General features: G+C 55.7%; 1 protein-coding gene and 1 long non-coding RNA gene across 4 annotated transcripts in view; one reads left to right on the forward strand and one right to left on the reverse strand.

Moving 5' to 3' along the window:
* The window catches only part of TENT4A (terminal nucleotidyltransferase 4A), a 47,091-nt gene extending 36,295 nt beyond the window's left edge, over positions 1–10,796 (reverse strand). Inside the window, exon 1 of one of the 2 annotated variants that reach the window (XM_082724876.1) lies at positions 9,450–10,796. In XM_082724876.1, coding sequence (XP_082581002.1) covers positions 9,450–10,183 — 734 coding nt within the window. In that variant the 5' untranslated portion in view covers positions 10,184–10,796. The remainder of the gene's footprint in view (positions 1–9,449) is intronic. The other variant, XM_082724875.1, reaches the window with a different exon arrangement.
* Positions 10,797–12,934: 2,138 nt separating this feature from the next.
* Positions 12,935–22,017, forward strand: part of LOC309861333 — a 37,823-nt gene continuing 28,740 nt past the window's right edge. For both annotated transcript variants that reach the window (XR_014309878.1, XR_014309879.1), the window contains exon 1: positions 12,935–21,221. This is a non-coding gene — a long non-coding RNA (uncharacterized lncRNA). The remainder of the gene's footprint in view (positions 21,222–22,017) is intronic.

Consider the following 22,017-nt stretch of genomic DNA (forward strand, 5'->3'; position numbering starts at 1 on the left):
TCTCCTTCTATTTTTAAAACTCTGATTGCTTCAGTTTAGAGAAGATGCTAATAACCAAAAACCTGAAGCGCGTTGCACGCAGGCCGCCACCTCTGCCAGGTCGCCTCCTCCCTGCGTCCTGCTCTTGATCCCGGCACCCCTGTTCCCTCCCAGGGGGGTGGCGGTGACGTGCACCGGCTCTCCCGCCCCGCGCGCCCGCTGGGGGGCTGCAACTCTCCGACTGCCTGGCTGCCCCTCGGGGAGACGCTTCATCTACTGAAGCTGACTCTCTTTAAACCGAATCATTGAGGAGAAAAAATGGGAGGCGGCAGGCAACAGACGCTCACTGGCCCTGCTTCCGGCTTTCAACAGTCTTCAGTTGAAACAGCAACTCACCAACTGCTCCACTCTTCCTGGACGACAACTTGCCAGAAAAATCCAGACGGGAGGAGCCCCGCCTGCCCCACAGTCCGGGACGGTCTGCAGAAAGCGGGACCTTCAGTGAACCGGAGCAGACCCTGCAGACCCTCCCCCACAAAGCCCCCCAAGCCCACCCCCAGCATCTCCATCATCTGCCATCTGACTCCAGGTGCCCCCAGGTTCTCTCTCTCCCTCGATTTGCAATGTCCCCTTACAGCCACACGGAGGCTGGCTTCACAGGGCGAGCTGCCACCCCCTCCCAAGTCCTGAAGAGGTCCCCTTCCCCCAGCAGGCCAGGAGGATGTCGGCCTGGCCAGGCTTCAGCTTTCTGTGTGTGGTACCCATCTCGAGGCCTGCTCGGAGAACGCACGACCCTCCTGCAAGCGACCCGAGAGCCCACCCCGGCGGAGCCCCCGCCCCGGGAGCCGTGGCCGCCCCGCGTGCCCGAGAAGAGCAGAGGCTCCAGGCAGGGCACCAGCGGGCGGGCAGGAGCGCTGCCCCCCGCCACCCCCCCCACCAGGCTGGACTGAGTTGTTCCGCGTCGCACTCTACGTGACTGAGACCATGCTGTGTGCGCAACTGAAACGGTGGCCCTTTGAGACGGAGACCCGCTGGAAACTCAGAAACGCCAATTCTAGAGCTTTCCAGGGGTGGCTCGCTGAGCACCACGGCTTCCGCGGCTGTTTGCAGTTTGGATTCATTTAGGCAGCAGTTACCGAACCAACTACTGAGTTTGCAATAAAGAGAGTCTAAAGCTACTCTAGGTCGGCACTGTCAGAAGTCAGAAGGCTACTTAAGTGTTCATTAAAATGAAATGCAATTAAGATTCAGTTCCACAGCTGCATCAGGCGCACGGCAAGCGCTCCAGGGCCACACAGAGCCAGCAGCAACTGCTTGGGCTGCACAAAACCCGGGCCCGGCCACCCTCACAGAGCGCGCCACAGCGCCCCGTCCCACCGTTCACAGAGGCCAAGCCTGAAGCTGCAAAGCGCTCAGAGAAAGAGCACGCACTCCTACTATGTGAACAGAACCCGAAATCCTAAACCGCCCCCCACCGGTCGCATGAAGCCACACAGCTGATACTAGAGCGGTGCCCGGAAAGATCTGGAAAGACGCTTAATTTAAGACCCTCAGAACACGTTACTCAGGCACGGTTTAAATTTTTAAAATCAGAAAAGAACGCCTTGACTCCAAGGGAGAAGCGTCTCCCGATACCGCGTGGGTTCCTGAAGACTCGGACCTTCAGGCTTTAGCAGCTTCTCTGAGAAAAGCTCAGGCCTGAGAGGGAAACTTGTATTTTCAAACCCGGAGCAAAAGGCCTTTTCTGTCCAGTTGGCAATGCGCCCCGCCTAATTTTTGGTTTCAATTTCCTCCGAGAAGAGAGGAGAAAAGGGAAGGAAAGGAGTGGCCTGCTCAGCTCTCCACGTCACAATTCACATGGCACTTCCAAGTCTCCTCTGTTTAGCACATCCTGCCAGGGCTATGTCGTGGACGTAGCTTCCCAGGTGGGGAAACTGAGGCGCAAAAGTCAGGACCCAGCATGAAATCAGTCAACACCAGGCCTGTGCATGAGGCTACAGGGGAGCGGAGCACAGGAGAACCAAGGGAGCTCAAGGCCACGTGCAGATCGCAGCCGAAGGGCTCCGAGCAAAAAACAGAAGGATTTGATTTTTCATTTCCCTTCCACTCCTGCATCCCAGCCATGGCTTCAGATCCACCGGATTCCAGAAACACGACGATCTGAAATCTCTCTCAAATACGGAAAGATAGAAACCACCTACATCCACATGTTATCACTTAGGAAATTAACTCCAGTCTTAAACCACAGGAGGACCTAAATGGTTCTACAGAGCAACTGATCTGGGAATTAAAAAGAGCACAAACCCACAATAAAAAGGCACATCTCTGACAATGAAAGACATTCCCTGCCAATGGGAACCTCAGAGACACTCCCACCGAGCCTGCCCCATCAGCCTGGAGACAGACAGACCCCTGAGCAGGGACCGCTTTGCCACGAGGGAGAGCCAGCGTCTCCTCCTTGCTGCTAGGGCTCGGAGCACACGCCCCTGAGCTCAGGCCATGCTCAGCCTGATCCCAGGACACTCAGCAGGTGGCTGAAGGACAGGCAATGTATCTTCATACTTCCCTAAGTTTTCAGACTTTGCCATGGTTAGGTATTAATTTTCGAACAACAAAGAGAAGCCTGCTAAATCTAAGTGGAAATGCCTTTCAAACACAATTTTTTGAGAGCTTTCTGCTTTTGATTCTACACTGCAAGGTATAAAAGTGGTTTAACCACACTCTTTGGGAAGATAAACAGAAAAACTACAATCAATTTTACTTTAATACTCTGCACTTAAGTAACTTCAGAGTTGGCAATCAAATCTTCAAAAATTCCAAGACAACAAAGTTACTTTCAGCATCTGACCTAAACCACCTAAGCGGCCAGACCCTGTCACGCACGCTCACTCATTCATTCATCAGAGCCTGATGCAGAGCTGGCCAGCAGCACCCACTTGGCCCTGGGGATGCAGCTAAGACACGGCCCCTCCGCCCCAGGGGAAGCAGAAGACCAGCGGTCAATGGTCAGTTGTGTATGAGCGGCGGTCACTCCACAGGAAGAGGCCACGGAAGAACTGCATGGGAGTGTGCTTGCTCTGAAGCGAGGGCCACAGCCTGTGGAGGGGGAGGCGCCCACTCGCATTAACTCGGGCTGCTGTACACACGGTGTGGGGTCTTGTGCAAAGCACACATGGTCTGTTATGTGCTTAGACCTAAATTCCAGAGGCAACATGAGTGAATCATGTCGCATCCCCGCCGACCCCCGAGAGGAATAACAGCTTTCCCAAGCTGCCCAGTGCACGTGGCCTCAGGAACAGGACTTTTCAACTGCGGTAGTTCTCATGTACTCGTTCACACGGCTTTCACATACACGTCTCTTAGGTGACACAGGAGACAAGCACAGAAAGGCCCCGAGAGCTAGTCTCTGGTTGCCTGAGTTCAGTCGTGACAACCAAGCCAGAGGACAGAGAACAGTCTACCAGAGTCATCACCGTGGGCTGGAGTCCAGTCGAGGGAGAGAAGTGCCGGAAAAGACAACCACATGGTTCAGTCTACCTACAGGAGCATGCCCTCAGCCATGGAAGGAAGCCTCCAGAAGACCCCATGCCCCAAGCCTCAGAACCGTGGCGGAGACAAAATCATCCCCACATGCCCTTAAGAGAGACAACTACCTGAAAGGGCCTGACGCAAACACACAAGCCCTTCCAGCAGAGGGCCTCCGCCAGCTGGCACAGGTGTGGCCAGAGAGTCAAAGCTCTGTTGCCAGTGTGCAGATGGGGGCACCACAAGCCAAGGAAGGCAGAGATGGCTTTAAGGTGCTGAGACAGTCCCCCAACTGGCAGCTAGCAAAGTAAGTCAGTCCTGCAATAGCAAGGAACTGAATTCGCCAGCAGTATGCAAGTGGAGCCTGGGCTCCAGTCAGGAACGCAGCAGCCAACGCCGTGCCTGCACCCTGGTGAGAGCCTGAGCAGGAAGCCAACCCAGCTATCCCAAACTCTGACACACAGAGTCCATGAGACAGTAAAGGAGTATTGGTTTAAGCTGCTAAGTTTATGCTCATTTGTCACACGGCCACAAAGAATAACTGCAGCCTGGAAACCCTGGAGTAAGCCATTTAATGTGCGGTGCAAATCCCGCACTGTAAGAAGATGCACCCCTGACCACCTCACCTGGGACACAGATTGGCATGGGGGACAAGCATCTCGGGCAACTGTCTCAGTCACCGAGGTCACCCATCTGCCTTTACGCCGGTGCCACACTCACCCAGCAGCCTTCACACCAGAGAGTCCAGAGGGGCCTCCCCAGAGTCACGGCCAGCAGCAGTCTCCTCGAGACCCCGTGAGCAGGACACCGCGCCCCGTCACCTGTCAGCCCGCGCCCAGGTGCAGCAGCAACACAGCTTTTCTCAACTTCAACATCACAAGCTGCTGTTTGCTCTGTCTTGGTTTTTTTGTTTGTGTGTTTTAAAGATTTCATTTATTTACTTGACAGAGATCACAAGTAGGCAGGCAGGCAGAGAGAGAGAGAGAAATAGAGAGAGATGGAAGCAGGGTCCCTGCTGAGCAGAGAGCCCAATTCAGGGCTTGATCCCAGGACCCTGAGATCATGACCTGAGCCAAAGACAGAGGTTTTAACCCTCTGAGCCCCTCAGGTGCCCCCATCTTGCTTTTTAATAGCTTCTTTCATTCTGCACCGTAAAAAACAGGTCCTAAACCAATGCGCAAGAAGTCCTCATTTCCCAGGATAACCATGATGCCTCCACCCATCGGACGTACACGATTCCATTTACAGCGGGAAACAAAATTTCTTATTAAATAGTGCCCAAAGGAAGTCTGAGGCTTTACCTTGAAAAATCCCAAAGTTATGAAAAATTGATACTTTAAAACATTTACTTAAAAATTTTTCTCCAAGGTGCTGTCTCACCCGTGCTACTGCTGAGAAGCCACCGGCATCGCTGCTCCTCCCTCACATGCCCTGGGCAGCCCAGCAGCGACAGGGTCCGCCCCACCCCGCGGTGGCAGCGCGGGCATTACCAAGGTTGTTTTCTGCAAAAAACATTCGAGGTCTCTATCTTCCCCCAGGACTCCTCCAGCCTGTTTCATACCACAATCCTTTTCCAAGGCGTCTGTCCAGCCCTTCTCCGAGGGTCAGCAGTAAGTGCATCTTCACTTACCAGCAACCAGGCGCAACTCTCCCCAACTTCATCACAGCCCGCACGCCACCCTAGATGTTCGATCTCACTTTGCAGTGACAGGCCAGGGCATACTGGGTGGGAACAAGCGACACTCTTACTAAGGGGGCTGGAACCTCTGAGAAGGAGCTCATTTCACATGCTCGGCGCAGCAGCAATGCGGGCACGGCTTCCATGCACGACCCCATACGCAGGGCTCGCAGATGATGAACACTGAGAAAATGAGGCCTGTGCGTGCTACTGTCACCTTGCAGGGCAGGTCTCATTCTAACCTCTCCCATGTGTCCCATGATGTGTGTAGGCGGACAGGGGACGGAGAGGACGCACCAGGAGTGGCGATGCTGTCGTCTGCCAGGAGCCCTGCTGGGCTTTCACTTGCACCCTCCCACTGGGTCCCCACAAGGACGCACCGGGGGAGAGGGTCACCCACACGCTACTTTACGTAGTGCCAAGTCAGGCTGGAAGCACAGAGGGAGAGGAGGCATCCTGAAGCCTTCTGAAGCCTCCGCCAGGCTCAGCCTCTCCAAACAAGAGTGAAGGAAACACACACGGAGTCCTGCGGGGTGTGGGTCACCATCCTACAAACCACACGGGTCCGTTTCTCACCAGTATCAGACGAAGAGCTGAATTTTGAACAGAAAATGTCAAAAATAAACACTGTTAAAAGCCCTGCAGGAAGGATGCTCCATGACCATTTCACACTCAGGCACACCAGAGAGGACAGTCCACAGATGGCCAAAGCACACACTGAAGCCTGTCAGGGCCCGGCCTGCAGGGGCCCGCCAGAGGCCAGGGGCCTTCCCTCGTTTCATTGCGCTCCTCCCGGGGCTCTACAGGGCACCAGTAAGGATGCAGCAACACACCTGGGGTCCAAGCTCCCCCCACCCCCACCTGGGACTTTTCTTTGCCTTGAGGCTCACGAGGTTTCTGAAGCCGGCAGCACTGACCAGGGCAACGTAACAACTCGCTGGGCCAGGAAGTGGAGGTGAGGGCATGGGAAGGTGACGAGGGCCGGAAGCTGGGAAGTGCAGGGCCCAGGAGCCTGTCCACACCTGCCCACGTCCCTAAGTCAGAAGCCCAGGTAGAGGGGAGAGAGCACATTCCACACCGTTCCCAAAACAAAAGTTTGAGCGTTCAAAGGAGACACAAAACAGCTGCTCCAAGACAAGTGCTTCCCTTTCCCTGCTCCGAGGGTTCCCGTTCGGATCCCTGTCTGCCTTCCCTGGCTTCGTCACCTCCTCAAGGGTGGAAGCAGACCGGCAGCCCTGTGAGGCCAGGCCACCAGTACAGTTTCGAAGGGCAACGCCTTCCAGCCCAGAAAAGAGCAGACAGTGTACCTGTTCCACACGCCACCACGCAAACGCCCGACTGGCTTCGGCTGATGCTACTCAGCCTCCCGCAGCATCAGCCAGTGGCTCAGCCTTTCTAGGGACTACAGACATGGTCCTTCCAGAAACACCTGTCCTGGGCCTACACAGTAAGTCTGAGCCACTACTCACCAACAAGGCTCCTTTCTACTGACCAGGTCAAGGGCTCTCCCATCGCAGGCCTTTCACCTTCTGAGCTATAAATGAAACACGTGGTGGTGGCCTTCCTCATGACTCTGAGTAAGCTGGTGGCTGGCGGCGAGTTCTAGACCGACTTATTTCTCGATACCAAAAAGCTGCCATAAGCCCAGCGGCCCGCCACGGGCAGGACCATGAGGGACACCTCCCTCCTCTGACCACAGGCAAACCTCCACAGTCCAAGGGCTGCTCTGACTTCCTGCTCCTCTGCTCAGTCCCGCCCGCCCCAAACGGTGGCCTGCTAGAAGCATTCCGTGTAGCAAACCAAGACGGGGCACCCCACCCTTCCAGACACACGGCAGGCAGTCCTAGCAGGCTTCTCCTCTAGGCAGAGATGGCAGTAAGTGGACAGACCCCGAGTGGTACACGTCAGCCACAGAGGCAGCCAAGGAGAAAAGAAGGAGCATCACCAAGAGCAGGACTGCACCGCTCCTATTCAGGTAGGTTAAAACGGGGAACTCCTGGCTGGGCTGCTTCGGAACCTACTCTTCAACACTCCACGCAGCCTCTGAGCAGAAACCTCACAGGCCAATGGTGGGGGCAGGGTGGGACCCGCAGTAGGCCCCCAGGCAGGGCCCAGAGCAGCAGCACCCAGGAGGCAGGCTTAGTTGTGGGCTGCAGTCTTTAACCCTAGGAGGACCGCAGAGATGCCATCATGGCGTTCTAAAGGGGACAGATGTAACCAAACCTGCTGATGGGGGAGATTCTCCTACTGGCCACTCTGGGAGAGGCCCAAGGGCCAGCAACAGTGTGTGCAAGGACCACTGGCCGCTGGAGCAATCTCCGCGAGCAGTGACGTGCTGCGTGAGGATAAAGAGATCTGATCAAAGACTAGATGGGGGAGACGGACAAGGAAGAGGAAAGATCTGCACACTGTGCTAGTGTGTGCTGCGCAGGGGCACGCGGATGGAGACCAGGGTTCAGAGGCAGGATCAAGAGATGGGCATCTTCCAGGCCAACTACTCCCTCAGGTCCTAGCAAAGAACCTCATATTTGGTGGGCTTATTTATTAATAAAAGCACCAGCACGGGCACCTGGGTGGCTCACTCAGTTAAGCATCTGCCTTCGGCTCAGGTCCAAATCCCAGAGTCCTGGGATCAAGCCCGATTCTGGTTCGCTGCTCAGCGGGGAGCCTGCTTCTCCCTCTCCCTCTGCTCCTCCTCCCCAATCCCACACCTGGTGTGTGTTTCTCTCCCTCTCTCAAGTAAATAAATAAATAAATAAATAATGTATGTATTGAAGATTTCTAGAAACCTAAGGGTGAGGAAACATTTTCCAGGGCCTAAGTAATTTGTAGAAGGGCATGATGCCACCACTGCCAACAGCTCATGGAAGAAGCAAGACTTGGGGCCGTCTGGACCCCAAAATGCTCTACCAGTGAAGACCACATGTCCTCCTATTTTCCTAGTGCTAAGACACAGAGTCAGTTCCAGAAATATGACAGCCTGGAAACCTGCATGCCTCACCCCACCCCCCAACCAAGGAACTCGGGTATGATGCTATACGTCGAGAAATCGCTCTAGACCACCCTTTCTTGGACAGTTTGCCAAGTAAGGACTGGAGAAAGAGAAGCAAGAGGAGAATGGCTCCTACCTGGGGCTGAAATGCACACTGAGGCTTCAGGGAATTTAAAAATGTAACACTTCTAACCCAAACCAGGTGAAACAAATTGCAGGACATGAAGCTCTTAGGATGCATCTCACTTGCTTTAAAGTAGTATCAACTTAACCATATTCCAAACTGAATGAACAGACTTATAACAAAAAAGAATTACTTTAAGAAGTAATCTCAACACCTAGCAATCCCTGGATTAGTAGAACTCTAATATTTGTTAAAAAAAAAAAAATCCTAGTATCCTGGAAAATCCTTATGCAGCTCTTAAATCAGCATACAAATTGCAAAGAAAGTTTATGATTTAAGTCTTAAAATAACGACATAATATCTATATACAAAGGCTTTGTTTCCAGATGCTCAGAAAAGCACAGGAAGGCCAAAGGGCTGGGCAGGGAGCATTCCCACCTGAGCAGCCTCACCTGGGACTGTTTCAACCAACACTCCCACACCCACGTTTTGTTTTTTAAACAGTCCCTGTCATGTGTAACTGCACTAAACTTAAGTAGAACTTCGAATCCCCTCTAGGCCAACGTGGAAATATTTTAAATAAAAATAGCATCTTCCAAAGAATACGTGGTACAAATGTTTTTGTCTTCTTTGAAGACAATCAACTACTTTTTCAAAACTAGAAAAATGCTTTTTATGTTAATTTCTGCATAAAATTGAATCATAACACACACACCCTCATCCAAAAAAATTACTTCTAAATTCACTGTTGGTTAAATTGTATCACTAATTAAAAAAAAAAAAAGACAATGAATCATCTTCCAAAAAGATTTTTCTCAAAAAAAAGTTATTATTTAACGAGTATCTGCCTTCAACTCGATTCCAGTTCCCGGCAATACTAAAACCGTCTGCAGCTGACATAAAGCTGCACACCCATCTGCGCCCCACTTTGACACGGGGTCCCTAACAGGTCTGGGGAGAGGGAAGAAGGTGAAGGGCCCCAGACCCCCTTCCAGGGGCCCAAGTCGGCGCAGCGGCCGCCGTCCTCCGCGGTCGGTCCGGGGATCGCAGCCGCAGCCCGCCGCTCCTCTGCACCAGCGTCTACTGTGCCGCGCCAGGAGAAGCCTTCCGGCGCGGTCGCCGCCGGCGCCCCCCGCGCGCCCCGCACTCACCCCTGGATGCCGGGGCTGTACGCGCGGCTCTTCCACGGCGTGCCGGGCCGCGGCGCCTGGGGCCCGGGGCCGCCCCCTCCGCTGAGCGCGGCCGCGCGGCTGCCCGACAGCAGGTAGTTGAGGCCGTAGGTGCTGGCCTTGTTCTCGCGTTTCCGGCGGCCCGGGTGGAACTGGTGCTGCGGCGGGGAGCCGGCGGGCGCGGGGCCGCGCGGCCCAGGGTGCCCGTTGGCCGCGCCGGGGGCGCTCGGCGGGCCGTCGGCGAAGTGGAAGAAGGCGCCGCCGCGGCCGCCGCCCGCCCGGCCGAGCGAGGCGCTGCTCGAGGACGACGACGAGCAGCCGGGGCTCTCGGTGCCCGACTCGGCGTTGGACGAGGACGACGACGACGACGACAGCGACGGCGACTTGTGCAGGCGCCGGGCGCCCTCGGCCGCGGGCCCGAGCGCCGTCAGCAGCGCGGGGGGCAGCGCGGCGGGGCCGGGCGCGGGCGGCGGGGGCGACGCGGCGGGCAGCGCGGGCCCCGCCAGGCCGCCGCCGCCCCCGCCGCCCCCGCCGCCGCCCAGCCCCGCCGTCCCCGCCGCGACCGCCGTGTCCAGCGCGGGCGAGTTGAGGCAGAAGTAGGACGCGAAGCCCGACCCGCCGCGGCCCACGCCCTGCGAGGTCTCCCAGATCTGCATCCACAGGGCATTGGCCGGCCCCTTCTGCTCGGGCTGGATCCAGGCCACGCGCGGATCCATCCACGCGCCGCCCCGCGGGCCCGCGCGCCCGCCCGCCCCGCCGCGGCCCCGCCCCCGCCGCGCCCCGAGCCCCGGCCGCGCCGCGCACGGACGGACGGACGGACGGGCCGCGGGCGGACGGGCTGACGGGCGCGCGGGCCTGCGCCCGCGGCTCCGGCCGGCTCGCGGCAGCGGCGGCGGCTCCCGTCGGGGTCCCGGCGCGGGGCGGGCCCGGGGCAGGCCGAGGCGGGCGGCTCGGGCCTGTCGGGCTCCCTTCACGCGGCGCGGGGCGGGCGCGGGGGCCGCGGCGGCGGCGGCGTTCCACTCGGGCCGGGGGGAGAGGCCATCGGAGAGGGGCGGGCGGCCGGGCCGAGGGGGCGGGCCCAGGCGCCGCGCGGCCCGGGACCCGCGGGAGGGCCGCCGCCGTGCGCCGGGCCCTCGGTCACGCTCGCGCCGCTCGCTCCGTGCTCCTGCAGCGGTGGTGGCGGCGGCGAAAAGACACTCTCGGCGGCGACAGGGCGCGGGGGAAGGAGGGGGCGCCGCCGCCTCCGCTCCAATGAGGGGCGGGGAGGGAGCGGGGCGGGGAGGAAGCGCGGCCTCCCTCGCCGGGGCCGGGACGTCAGTGCGCACGCGCGGCCGATTTCAAATCCTCACTAGACACCGCCGCCTTGGTTACCGCGCCTGCGCACTGGGACGCTCCCCCTTGCGGGTGAGGAGGGCACCGCGTCGGAAGGAGACGCGACTGGGAGGGGCTGAAGGGGCGGCGGCGGCGTGGGTCTTTCTAGACTAGACTTGGCTGCAGTGTGGCGCGCAAGAAGTGAGGGGGCTGCTACGCCGCCTTCGCCGCGACTTCCTCCGCCAGCCCCACCTCCCGCCATCGCTAGCAGGCCGAGGCCTGGAGACATGCGCGCTGGGGCCGGGGTCCCGGCAGCCGCCTGGTCGCACTGCGCGTGCGTAGAGATGAGACGCCGCCGCCGCCGCCGCCGCCGCCGCCGCAGCTGCGTGGATGTTTCCGCGCCGCCCGGCAAGGCCGGAGGTCCGGCCCCAGGCCTGGCCTGGGGACCGCCGGCTCGCGGTACCAGTGAGCCGAGGCAGCACGGACCACTGTCCGGCCGCTCTCCCAGGAGAAGGACAAAAGTGCCCCCAGGCTTCCTGCCGTCCACCCTCCGGGGTCCTTGTGCAGCCGGTAGCGCTGCGGTCACTCGTGCCCGCCCACGTGCTCGCCGGCGTCCTCCGGGAGGAGCGGTCACAAGCCAGCGGCCCGGGCGGCGCTTCCCGCTAAGCCGCCGCCCTGGACAGAGCGGACCCTCCTGGGAGGATCTCCTCGTAGGCATTTTTGTTTCCTTTTAGAAATGATTTCCTATTGCCTAGAATGAAGTTAAAACTTTGCAGTTAGCTCACTGCCGTGACTCCCCAGGCAGGCTTGGCAGTGCTGCCTATCAGGGCAGCGGCCCACGTGCTTGGGTGTCTGGGCTCGCAGCTGGCACAGTGGTGGCCGGATTCCACAGAGGCCCTGTCCGCGGGGCGAGTCCCCTGTGTCCAGAGGATCCCTCAAGCCCGGTTTGACCGTGCTGTCTTTAGGACTCTGCCGCTAAGCACACCTACTGTGGAGTGCAGAGCAAATGCCAGAGTGCCATTATATAAGCCTGCGTGTGCCCCATGAGCCCAGCCGGTGTGGTGGACACCGTGGCCCCTCTGGAGCGCAGGCCTGTCCTGGTCCGCACCCAGCGGATGCATTCCCTGGCCAGGCAACTTTGAGGAAGCTCAGCGCTTGGGCCGGTATTCCTCTTAAACATTGAGAGAAGCCCTTTCTAACCTGCTCTTCTGAGTACACGTTACTCAGCGCTTGACACTTCAGGACATCTTAACAACGTGAAAATCCATGTATTGCCTGCTAAGGCTTCTTGGCAAATGCTAACCGAACTATAAATGACTTTTTGCTTCAGGCGTCTGTACAATACAGACGTGGAAATTACGACGAAGGATTAGAACTTGTGCATTAAATAAATTGGGAGATCACACACAAGCCAGACAGCAGTTGTTCTGGATCTTCTTGCTTCCAGTGCCTAGGGCCCAAATCCCTGGGGTCATCACAGTCTCCCCTCCCCATAACCAACAGATTCTCTTGTGTCTACCTGCAAGAAACATCCAAAATTCAACAACTACCCCTCACTCCCTCCATCTACTCACCTACAGCCCTTTAAGGCCACCACTATTTCTAGCATATTTTGAAACAGTGCCTCCTAGCTAGTTCGTCACTTTCCAATCTTGTTCTCTTTGGCATTTTCTCCACAGAGCAGCTTGTGAGTGATCCTTAAAAAAAAAAAAAAAAAAAAAAAAAAAAGGTCAGATTATGTCAGTCTCCCGCTCGAAACTCTCCAGTGGCTTCCTTTCTCAAACTCAGGCTTATTATGACCTACAAGTTCCTACATTGGCTGGTCCTTCTCTCCTTTTCTCCAACTTCGTCTTCCAGCTCATCCCCTAACCCAGCCTGTTCCAGCCAGAAGCATAGCAGGCACAGATGTGCCTCAGGGCCTTTGCACTTGCTGTTCTCTCTCCCCTTGGATGCTACATACCCCCATGGGTCCCACCTTACCCACTCTCACACCTTAGGGACGACATTGCTCGATCTGAACTACAAACCCAACCGTCAACACTCCCTGCTTCCATTCCTTGCTTTATGTTTCTCTTAGCATTTATCTCCATTGGTTTCCTAGGGCTACAAACTAGGTGACTCACAACAGCAGAAATGTATTCTCTTACTGTTCTAGAGGCTCAGTGCCTGAAATCAAGGTGTTGGCAGGGCCATGCTCTCTCTCTGAGGTCTCCAGGGCAGGTAGGTTTGTAGGTGCCTCACTTCATTCTCTGCCTCCATCACTGCATGGAGCTTTCCCAATGTCTGTGTCTCCTCTTGTCACAGGGATGCCATTCGTACTGCATTAGGGTTCACCCTAATGAACTCGTGTTACCTTGATTCCATCTGCAGAGGCCCTATTTGCAAATAAGGCTAACATTCTATTGATATCCAGGGTTAGGACTTGAAGTTCATTTGGTGAGGGGGCGGGGGCACAATTCAATCCACTGTGCCATCTCATGAATTTTATTTACCTTATTTATCATCTGTGTCCTCTCACCCAGTTAGGATCTAAGTTACACAAGGAGGGGGATTTTTATCTGTGCTTTTCCCTGCTGTGTGTGAGCTTGAGAACTGTGATTGGCACATGGCAGGTCCTGGATGGCTACTGGTGAAATGACCAACAGTCGGCTGACCAACTCAATAGGAATGAAAGCCTTGCCTGGCTTCAGGATCTAGCCACAGATTGCTCTACTTCTTTACAACATTTTAAGTTGTTTTTTCCTATGGCTTCCTGCTCTATCTTTGCAGTTTGTCTCTAGCTAATCCCTCTAACTTTGATTCATCAGCCATAGTTAATTTCTTATAATTAGATACAAGGTTTCATGCTGTATGTATTTGATCATAAGTTCTTATGTAAATTAGAAGCAATATGTTTCTTTCTGCAAAACAAGAAGGAATACTAAGTCATATGTAGTCCCTGTTGCAGTCCCTGTGGCTCTGGGCAGAGGAAGCCTTTCTCACTGCTTATCAGTTTTCACAGATAAGCCCAGATTTTTCCTTCTGTGGCCAAAACCAACTCCTCTCTCTTCTCATGCTGTTTTCATGAACAAATCGTTTCTGGAACTCTGACTACCATGGACTTCCCGTGCCAGAATCGGATATGCTGGTTAAAACGCAGACAGCGAGGGCTCACCGGACCTGAAACTTATTCAGAGTGAGGTCCAGGAATCTGCATTTTAAGTAAATTCCCTGGGCAATTTTAAGCCTAATTCAGGGTTCCCAAACTCAATTGCTCACAGGAACTGAATAGGTTATGTAAGTAACTGAAAAAAATCAAGGTGTATGTGCATCGGTCAGCTACTACTGGGTAACAAACCACCCCCAAACACAGTGGTTCAAAGGAAGTGTTTATTATTGCTCACAAGTCTACAGATCAACTGTGTGGTTCTGCTGATCTGGGTCAGACACAGCGGATCTCGGCTTACAAGTCACTTCAGGCTCCACTCAGCTGACAGGAGAGCTGAGGTTGGCTGGTCTAGAGTGGCCACACTCACGTGACGGGCAGCTGGCTGGCTGGCAGCTGGAACACCAGGGTTGATGGGCCCATGTGTCTCTCCTTTTCCAGCAGGGGAGCCTCAGCTTATTCTCAGGGTGGCTGAACAGGGTTTCAAGAAAGCAAGAGACATGCCTGGAGTAAGACCTGGCATGTCTTCATTTCCTCAGCATAATCCTCCGCGTTCTGTGAATCCAAGTGAATGACGGGGCCTTGATGAGATTCGAGAGGGGGAGAAATAGCCTCCATGTCCTGACAGGAGAAGCTGCAGTCACATTGTCAGGGGCGCGGGACACTGGGAGGAGAATCATGGGGACCCCAGTGGGACCTGAAGGAGGAGTGGTGGGCACCGTAAGATCCAGGAGAGCACCTGCCTGGTGCACGGGAGTGGAAAGGCACTCCTCCACAGGTGGTCAGCAACGTCAAGTCTCCCGAGAACCTGGACAGGTAGACGTGAGCCTGAATCCTCCCAGTTTGAGATGTCAACCTCTAGGCAGATGCTGCTGGCTGCCCACACAAGTCCTTTGTCCCCACCGCCCCTTTCTTCTCAGGGTGGCAGAGCCCTGGTCCTGCCCAGGAATCTGCATGGCAGGTATGCAGAAAGGTTGCCCCCGGTGCCATCTTTCTGTATGCCAGTGCCAACATAAGCATAGTACACACCCCCATTCTAGAGGAGGGGGCCTCCAGAACACTCCTGGGAAAGTCTTCCAGGTGAGGAAGAAGAGATCTACCAGAGGACACTCTCCACATCACCAGTGGACACAGTTCTCTCTGTGTAGGATGCCTGGCACCACCATAGCCACCTTGAGACCAGAAGAGAGATGGGACTGGTGCCCTGGGAACCAGGATGAATGTGGCGGCCCCAAGCGCCCGCCGTACTACACCATAGCCCCCAGTCCAGCCCCACCCTGGTTGCTTCGTGTTCTGGGCAGGTCACACTGTCATTTGCTACAGAAAGCACCCAGGATAGCAAGTATCAGAAAAATGCTAAAGTGCCGTGGAGGGTCACCTGGACGTCTCTGTGAGTAATGCGTAGCTTGTGGGTAATCTCTGGTCACCAGAAGACAAATAATACGATGGGGCGGGGTGAGCGGTGCCTGTCCTGAAGAAAGGTTTCCTTCTGAGAGGTGGGTTCCCACCTGCAAGGGTGAACCCTGAGCCCTTTAAAAGTTTTAGGCGCCAGTGTCACTCATTAAAGGAAATCTTGGGAGTGAGTTTCTCTGCAAAACTATCTTCCTCCTATCCTTAATTATGGAAAGTACCAAACTTGCATAACACTGGGGAGACTATATATACCGAACCCCTTCAATAGCTATCAGCTCAAGGTCAGACTTGCTCACCAATGTCCTCACCTGATTTCTCCTCCAGTTATTTCAAAGCAAATCCCTGGTAACACATCTTTTCATCCATAAATGACACAGTATGCATTAGTGCGTTATAGCATATGTTTTGAAACGTAACTACAATATGACCACATCTAAGTAGTAGTAACAATGTCTTCCTTCATATCATCAAATATCTGATCCATATTATCTTTGATTATCTTCTAAAATTTTTTACTGGTGGTTTTGTCAAAAACAAAAGGTCCTTATAATGATTTAGATCTTCTCATGCTTTTAATCTGTGGTTTCTCTGTCATCTTTTGGGGAGCAGGTTGTGAGGGGGCATCTATTGTTGAAGAACATGGTTCATTCACCCCACAGTCTAGATTTGCCAGTTATATCTCCCTACCCTTCAAATGCCGCGGGATCCCAGGACGGCCCCTCTCACAGCATTCAAGAAGCAGACTCAGGGTCTCTGCTTTCCAGGTGGGGATTCTGAGGCTGGCCCGCCACCAAAGGCCCATAGGGATGACCAGTGTTGGGGGCTTAGCATAGCAAGTCCTACAAATTAAACCCCATAAAAAATTAACTTTGGTATGTCACATGGACTATGACCTAATGGGACATGGAAAAATTGAGAAAATGGTCTGTAGGAAATCTAGATCTAGGGGGTCCAGAAATTACACTTGGGCTCTTTTTGCCCAAGGAAGCACTCCCTGACCCTGGTAAGTATACAAGGTCCTTCACTAGAAGGTGAGCTCTGTGAAAGGAAGCAGATCCCAAAAGACCCCACCTGGGGAAAAAAAAAAAAAAAAAAGGAGGGGGTAAGCTATGTGAGGAGGCGGATAAGTTAATTAGCACTGCAATATTTGTGCTGCTGTGTATAGATGGATCCAATCCCCATGTTGTATACCTTAAACATACACAATTTTTATTAATATAAATGAAATGACATTTAAAAAGATTCTTACTTAAGTTAGAGCATATTTAAAAATATTGGTTTGAGATAGCAAAAAATAGATATTTCAAAGTGCTTCAAATTAATAGTGGATATTAAATAGGTATAAAGTAGAGAATATTCAAAGTTTGTGACCATAGAGAATGGGAAGCCTCAGTTCTGTGTGATACCACTTTGAGTGGGAAGTTGTGTTTCCTCACAGTGGAAGACAAATGAAGCGGCATATGCGTCTCCTCCATTTTAAAGGTCTCAGTGATACTCAGGGTTCTCTTCAGATTGTATAAATCTTCCACCTTGTAAATGTCTCGATGGTGAAAAGTAAGGAATAAATTAGTGGTACATACTGAGAGCCACATTAAAAAAAAAAAAAAAAAAAAAGTCCCGCGAAGAAGTAGAAGAGACGGCTTCATTTCTCCCCACAGTGACCTTCCACCTGGCTCCCTTCCCTTCTCCTCAGCGGAGGGGACCTGGAGAGAACCCCCCCCCAGGCTGCGATCTGAGCTGGCTCCCCGTCCATGTGCTCATGAGTCGGTCCTCCTAAAGGCACAGAAGACTTCAGGAGGGGCCGCACTTGTTGCCTGAGGCGGCCCGGAACCAACGACCAGAAACTGCACGGACTGAAGCAACAGGAATTGCCTCGCTCACGGTTCTGGAGGCCAGAAGACCGAGATCAAGTTGTCAGCGGGCCCAGCTGCCCTCCAGAACCCCCAGGGGAGGGTCCCTCCTGCAGCTCCTGAGGGATCCTGGGGGCTCCTCGTGTCCCTAGGCATGTGGCAGCGCTGTTGCCCTCATCGCCTCTTGCCCCCATGTGGTCTTGTCCCCTGGACTGTCTCCACCGCTCCCTTTTTGTGAGGCCCCCAGTCATGGGATTGAGGCCCTCCCCAAACCCAGGCTGACTTTATGTCAAGATCCCCGTCCAGTCATATCTGCAAAGACCTTACTGCTGGGTAAGGCCACATTCTGAGGTTCTAGGTGGACATGAACGGCTGGGGGCAGTGTTCAACCCAAACAGGGACACAAACAAATGCCAGGAGTTCTTTTCCTCTCGTAATAAGGAAGCGGAAGGAAGAGGGCCTTGGTGTGTGCTCCAGGAGGCCAAAGCTGGCCCATCTGTGACTCTCCCCCTGCCCTAGCCCTCATGCCTGCAATCAGAAAGGGAGAGAGGTTGGAGGAGGGTGGTGTCTGTTGCTTCTGACCCTAACAGAAAAGCAAAAGTATCTAAGAAACCCTCACAACAGACTTCCCCTTGTATCTCCTTGTCTTGAACTGGTTTTAAGGCTACCCTTACCTGCAGGAGAGGCTGGGATACTAAGATCCAGAATGATCCAGAATGGCCTAGACCAATCTCAACATACTGCTTGTGCTGGCCATATGGCCATGCTGAAAAAGCCTGGGGTCTGTTGGCAAAGGAGAAGCAGCTGGTGGGTACTCAGTAGACCCCAGGTCTGCCACCCTGAACCTGTTCTGAATTGGGTCCCCACAACTTGGCTTCTGAGAGGCAGTTTGGACACAATCTGGTTTCAGGTCAGCGTTGACTAGGGTGAGCTCATCAAGATAACATGCCCTCTGAATTCTTGTTACAGTTAGCAGACGTTCCTTCTCTGACATGACCCCAGAGCAGGGCTTCTCGGGTGGGCCCCACTTTGTTTCCGGGGGACATTGGACAATGTCCGGAGATAATTTTATTGTCCTCTCCCGGGGTGTTGGGTAGTTGTTGAGGCCCTGCTCTGTGTCAATGACACAGACAACCAACACTCTCTATGCCAAGCACTCCTAGTGCAGTGGTGGTATGTGGTGTGCGCGTCCCTAGGGGGTGGCGGGGGGACACGGAGGCGGTGTGGCCAGACTCATCCCACAAGATGAGGAGCAGTTAAGCCGACAGAGGGAAATAGCAGAGAGATGGAAGGACATTCCAGAAGGAGTCTGGTGAGAGAAGCAGCCATGAAGACATAAATGCCCAGTGCACCCGTGGCCAGGCCCTGCGGGTGGCAACAGAGAGCTGGCACGAAGCTGGCGCATGGACCGTGGACGAAAGCAGGCCTGGGAAGACCACGTGCCACACTGGGGTCCCTCCAAGGTTGCATTTGGCGGTACCATTGTCAGCTGTACACCAAGGAGCAGATAGACTGACTTGGGCTTTAAGAGGCTCGCTCTGCCTTAGCAGCTGGAGTTGGGATGGCTGAAGGTGGGGCAGAGGCGGGGAGGGCAAGGAGAGAGGTAGAAAGGCAGTGATGGGCGCAGCGGTAGCTCTGGAAGGATCACCTAGGAGAAGAGAAATTAGTCAAGTAGCTATGTCTGCTGCAGGACGCACCCTCCAACCTCAGTGCGGTGAATGTGTTTCTTACTCACAGCCCAGCCCAGTGTGAGTCTGCGACGGGGCCTGGCTGTGGCAGGGAGGTCCGCTCCATGTGGTCATCCAGGGACCCAGCCCCCCTCCATCCATTCTCCTGGGCCTGGCTGTCCTCTGCAGCGCGCCTGCCGGAGAGGGAACAGAGACGATGGGAGATGCCGCAGGAGGCCGGGGGCCAGGCTGCGGTGGCCCACACGGGACTCCGGCCGACGTCCTGGCGTCCCGGCTATCAGAAAGAACTCGGACCTGTGGCCCCGCTGCTGAGGAGGAGTCTCAAAAGTGCAGTTGAGCTGAGCTCAGAGCAGAAAGGAAACGGGTCTGGCCAACAAACAGTACTGACTCTGCCACAGAATGTTTCAGAGGTAAAATCATCCTCAGGCCCCATAATTAATCCCATATGGAGGAGGGGAGAGCTTCCAGGTTCCCACCAAGGAGCCTGGGGTGGACGTTTTGGTGGTGCGCACAATAGCTACTGCCTTAGCAAGGGACACAGTGGGTCTGTGTGTGTCATCCTCCGTCCCACACACCTGCAGCGAATCGCCCCGCGGCTGCCAGGCCCCTCTCCTGCTGAGGTCCATGACAGCCTTGTCTGAACCTCACTGCCATGGCCGGAAGTCTGGCTGAACAGGGAGGCCATTCTGGGTGCATGAGTCCGATGGTCTGGCTTATGAAGTTTGCTGAAATGTCCCTGTTTTTGGACTTGAAGCAGGGCGTCCAGTCCATTCCCAAACTCAGATCTGTTGAGTTGGTTAGGAACAGGGAGTGCGGAACCAGTTTTCTTTGCAATGGCTCTGCCGTTTCCTGACTGTGAGGTCTCGGGTGAGCTGATTAGCCTCAGTGGCCTCAGTCTGCTCATCTGCTGAACAGGGACAAGAGTTGTAACTTTCAGACTGTGTGACGACGAGAAGGATCAGCGCCCGTGAAATGCTTGCCAGAGTGACCCGTGCGTTGTACCTGCCCACTGTGTGCTCATGCTGCCATCGTTCTGAGGTTCTTAGAGAAGCTGGAATTTCTTTTGCAATTTTGTCCCTTGCAGTCTGTTCTCTAATTAGGGGAAGACGCGGCCGAGGGAGCACTGCTGCCTGCTTTCCGATCTTGGGCACACTCCAACTTCCCTGCTGATGCAAGGGAGCCGCTCACTGGCCCCCACTCTAATGACGTCATTAATTTTTTTATTTCTCTGATTGCTCTCGTTCCCTAGCTGAACTTTGGGGTGAGTGTTTTGTTCTGTTGTGCAAACTTGGGGTTGGGTTGACTGGAGGCATCTCTCTTTGCAATCGTTGCTAAACCTTCACCGGAGTCCGAAGCTTCTGTACCGGACATTAAGCAAACAGAGGTAAGAGGAGGGGACTCACAGGCACCTGACTCCTCCATCACAGGCCGGGGGAGGGGTGGAGACCTGCATGGCTCCGAGGCGAGCCATCCAAATGGGATCTACGATTTATGATATACGTTCTCTAACAGATCCATCTGTGTGTATGTGAAGAGGTACCTAGGCTGGGGGAGGGGGAAGTCAAGGCACCAGCTCCAGGGGAAGAGACATAGTGGTACCAGGCTGGTGGGGGCTGCGGGGACCCAGAGGCAGATTCATTACAGAGTCTGAAAATGGAGTCACCAGGGCCAACTGGGGAGTGAGGCAAAGGGCGGGGTCCCAGTCTGGTGGCTGGAGCCATGGACCAAAACTTCTCCCCAGAGGAGCACCTAGGGCCGGTTGTGCAAGAAGCGTTCCCTTTGGAAACGTCAGGTCTGAGGAGATGTCCAGGAAGCAGGGGGTACACAAGTCCTGCATTTAGGAGAGAAGCCTGTCACTTGTCTTCGCGGATGAGGGGCATGGGTCTAAACCTGTTTGAACTTCCGAGTAGAGTAAGATGCGAGCTGTTATTTTTCAAGGTCCTATTCAATAAAATATTTGGGTAATTACTATACTCAGGAAACTGGCTCAAATCCACCAAGACCTAAAAATAGCGAGTTTTTGGACCCGTGAATTCTTTTCTCATGACAGCGAGGCCTCCGGGACCCAGCCAGGCACAGGGGGAGGCGCGGCCCCCCTTACAGGCGCAGTTGGAGGATTGGAGGATGGACGGGGCAGAGAGCTTTCCGTCGAATTCTGTGAGGCCAGAAAAACCGATGGAGGCGATGCCTGGGCTCTCTCCAGCAATCGGCAATCGGCAATGGGCTGTGTGCTGAGAACAAGGGCTCATCCTACTGCCTTCTTCCTTCTGAATGTGGGCACCAGGGCACCAGGACCAGAGGCTCGCCCCCACCGCTGCAAAGTGGGGCTGGGCCCCGCAGACTGAAGGTGATTCTGAGGGAGAGGGGGAGGGGAGGCGGACGGTGAGGGGCAGGGGGAGAGGGAGAAGGAGGGGCGTGGGAGGGGGAGGGAAGGAGTGTGGGGGGAGGGGAGGGGCTGTGCGGGGGAGGGAGGGGGAGGGGGCGGAAGCGCGGTCTTCCGCCGGCCGCAGTCGGCAACCTCCCGGGCGCACCCGGGCGGACGCGCCCCCTGCAGGCTCCGGGTGCGGCGCGAGGCTGCGCCCCGGTCGGCGCGGGCCGCTGCAATGCGCCTCCCCAGACCGCGCGCGGGCGGTGAAAAGGCGCGGCCCCGGGGGGCGCAGTCGGAAGTCCTGAGGTCGCAGAACACAGCCCCGGAGACGCTCCTCCGCCCTCGTCCCTTCGCTGGTTTCCTCGAATCGGAGACTTTCGCTCCGGACTCCCCTCCCCGGGGTCGGAGCCCTCGGCCGGCGCAGCCCCAGGCCGGCGGGCGGGAGGCGCTGGGGGCCCGGGCGTGACTCCCGGGGAGCCACCCGCACCCTCCGCGCCGGGCCGGCGGGACTCACCCGGACGGAGCCGTCCCGGGACCCCCGCCCGCGTAGCCCCTCGGAAGACCCGGACAAGGCCCGCCGTGTCACGGCCCAGCGCCCGGACCGGGGCCGGGGCGGAGGCGGCGGGGGACCCGCACACGTCGGGAGGCTCCGCTCCGCCGCCCCGGAGCCCCCAGGAAGGCGCGAGACGCGGGTTTCTACCCCGGGGGGCAGCGGCGGCCCTTCCCGAGCGGGCGCAGCGTCAGGCAGGGACACCGCGACCTCAGCGCCACCGCG

This window comes from Mustela nivalis (genome assembly GCF_964662115.1).
Source record: "Mustela nivalis genome assembly, chromosome: 3".
NCBI classification, from domain to species: Eukaryota; Metazoa; Chordata; class Mammalia; order Carnivora; family Mustelidae; genus Mustela; species Mustela nivalis.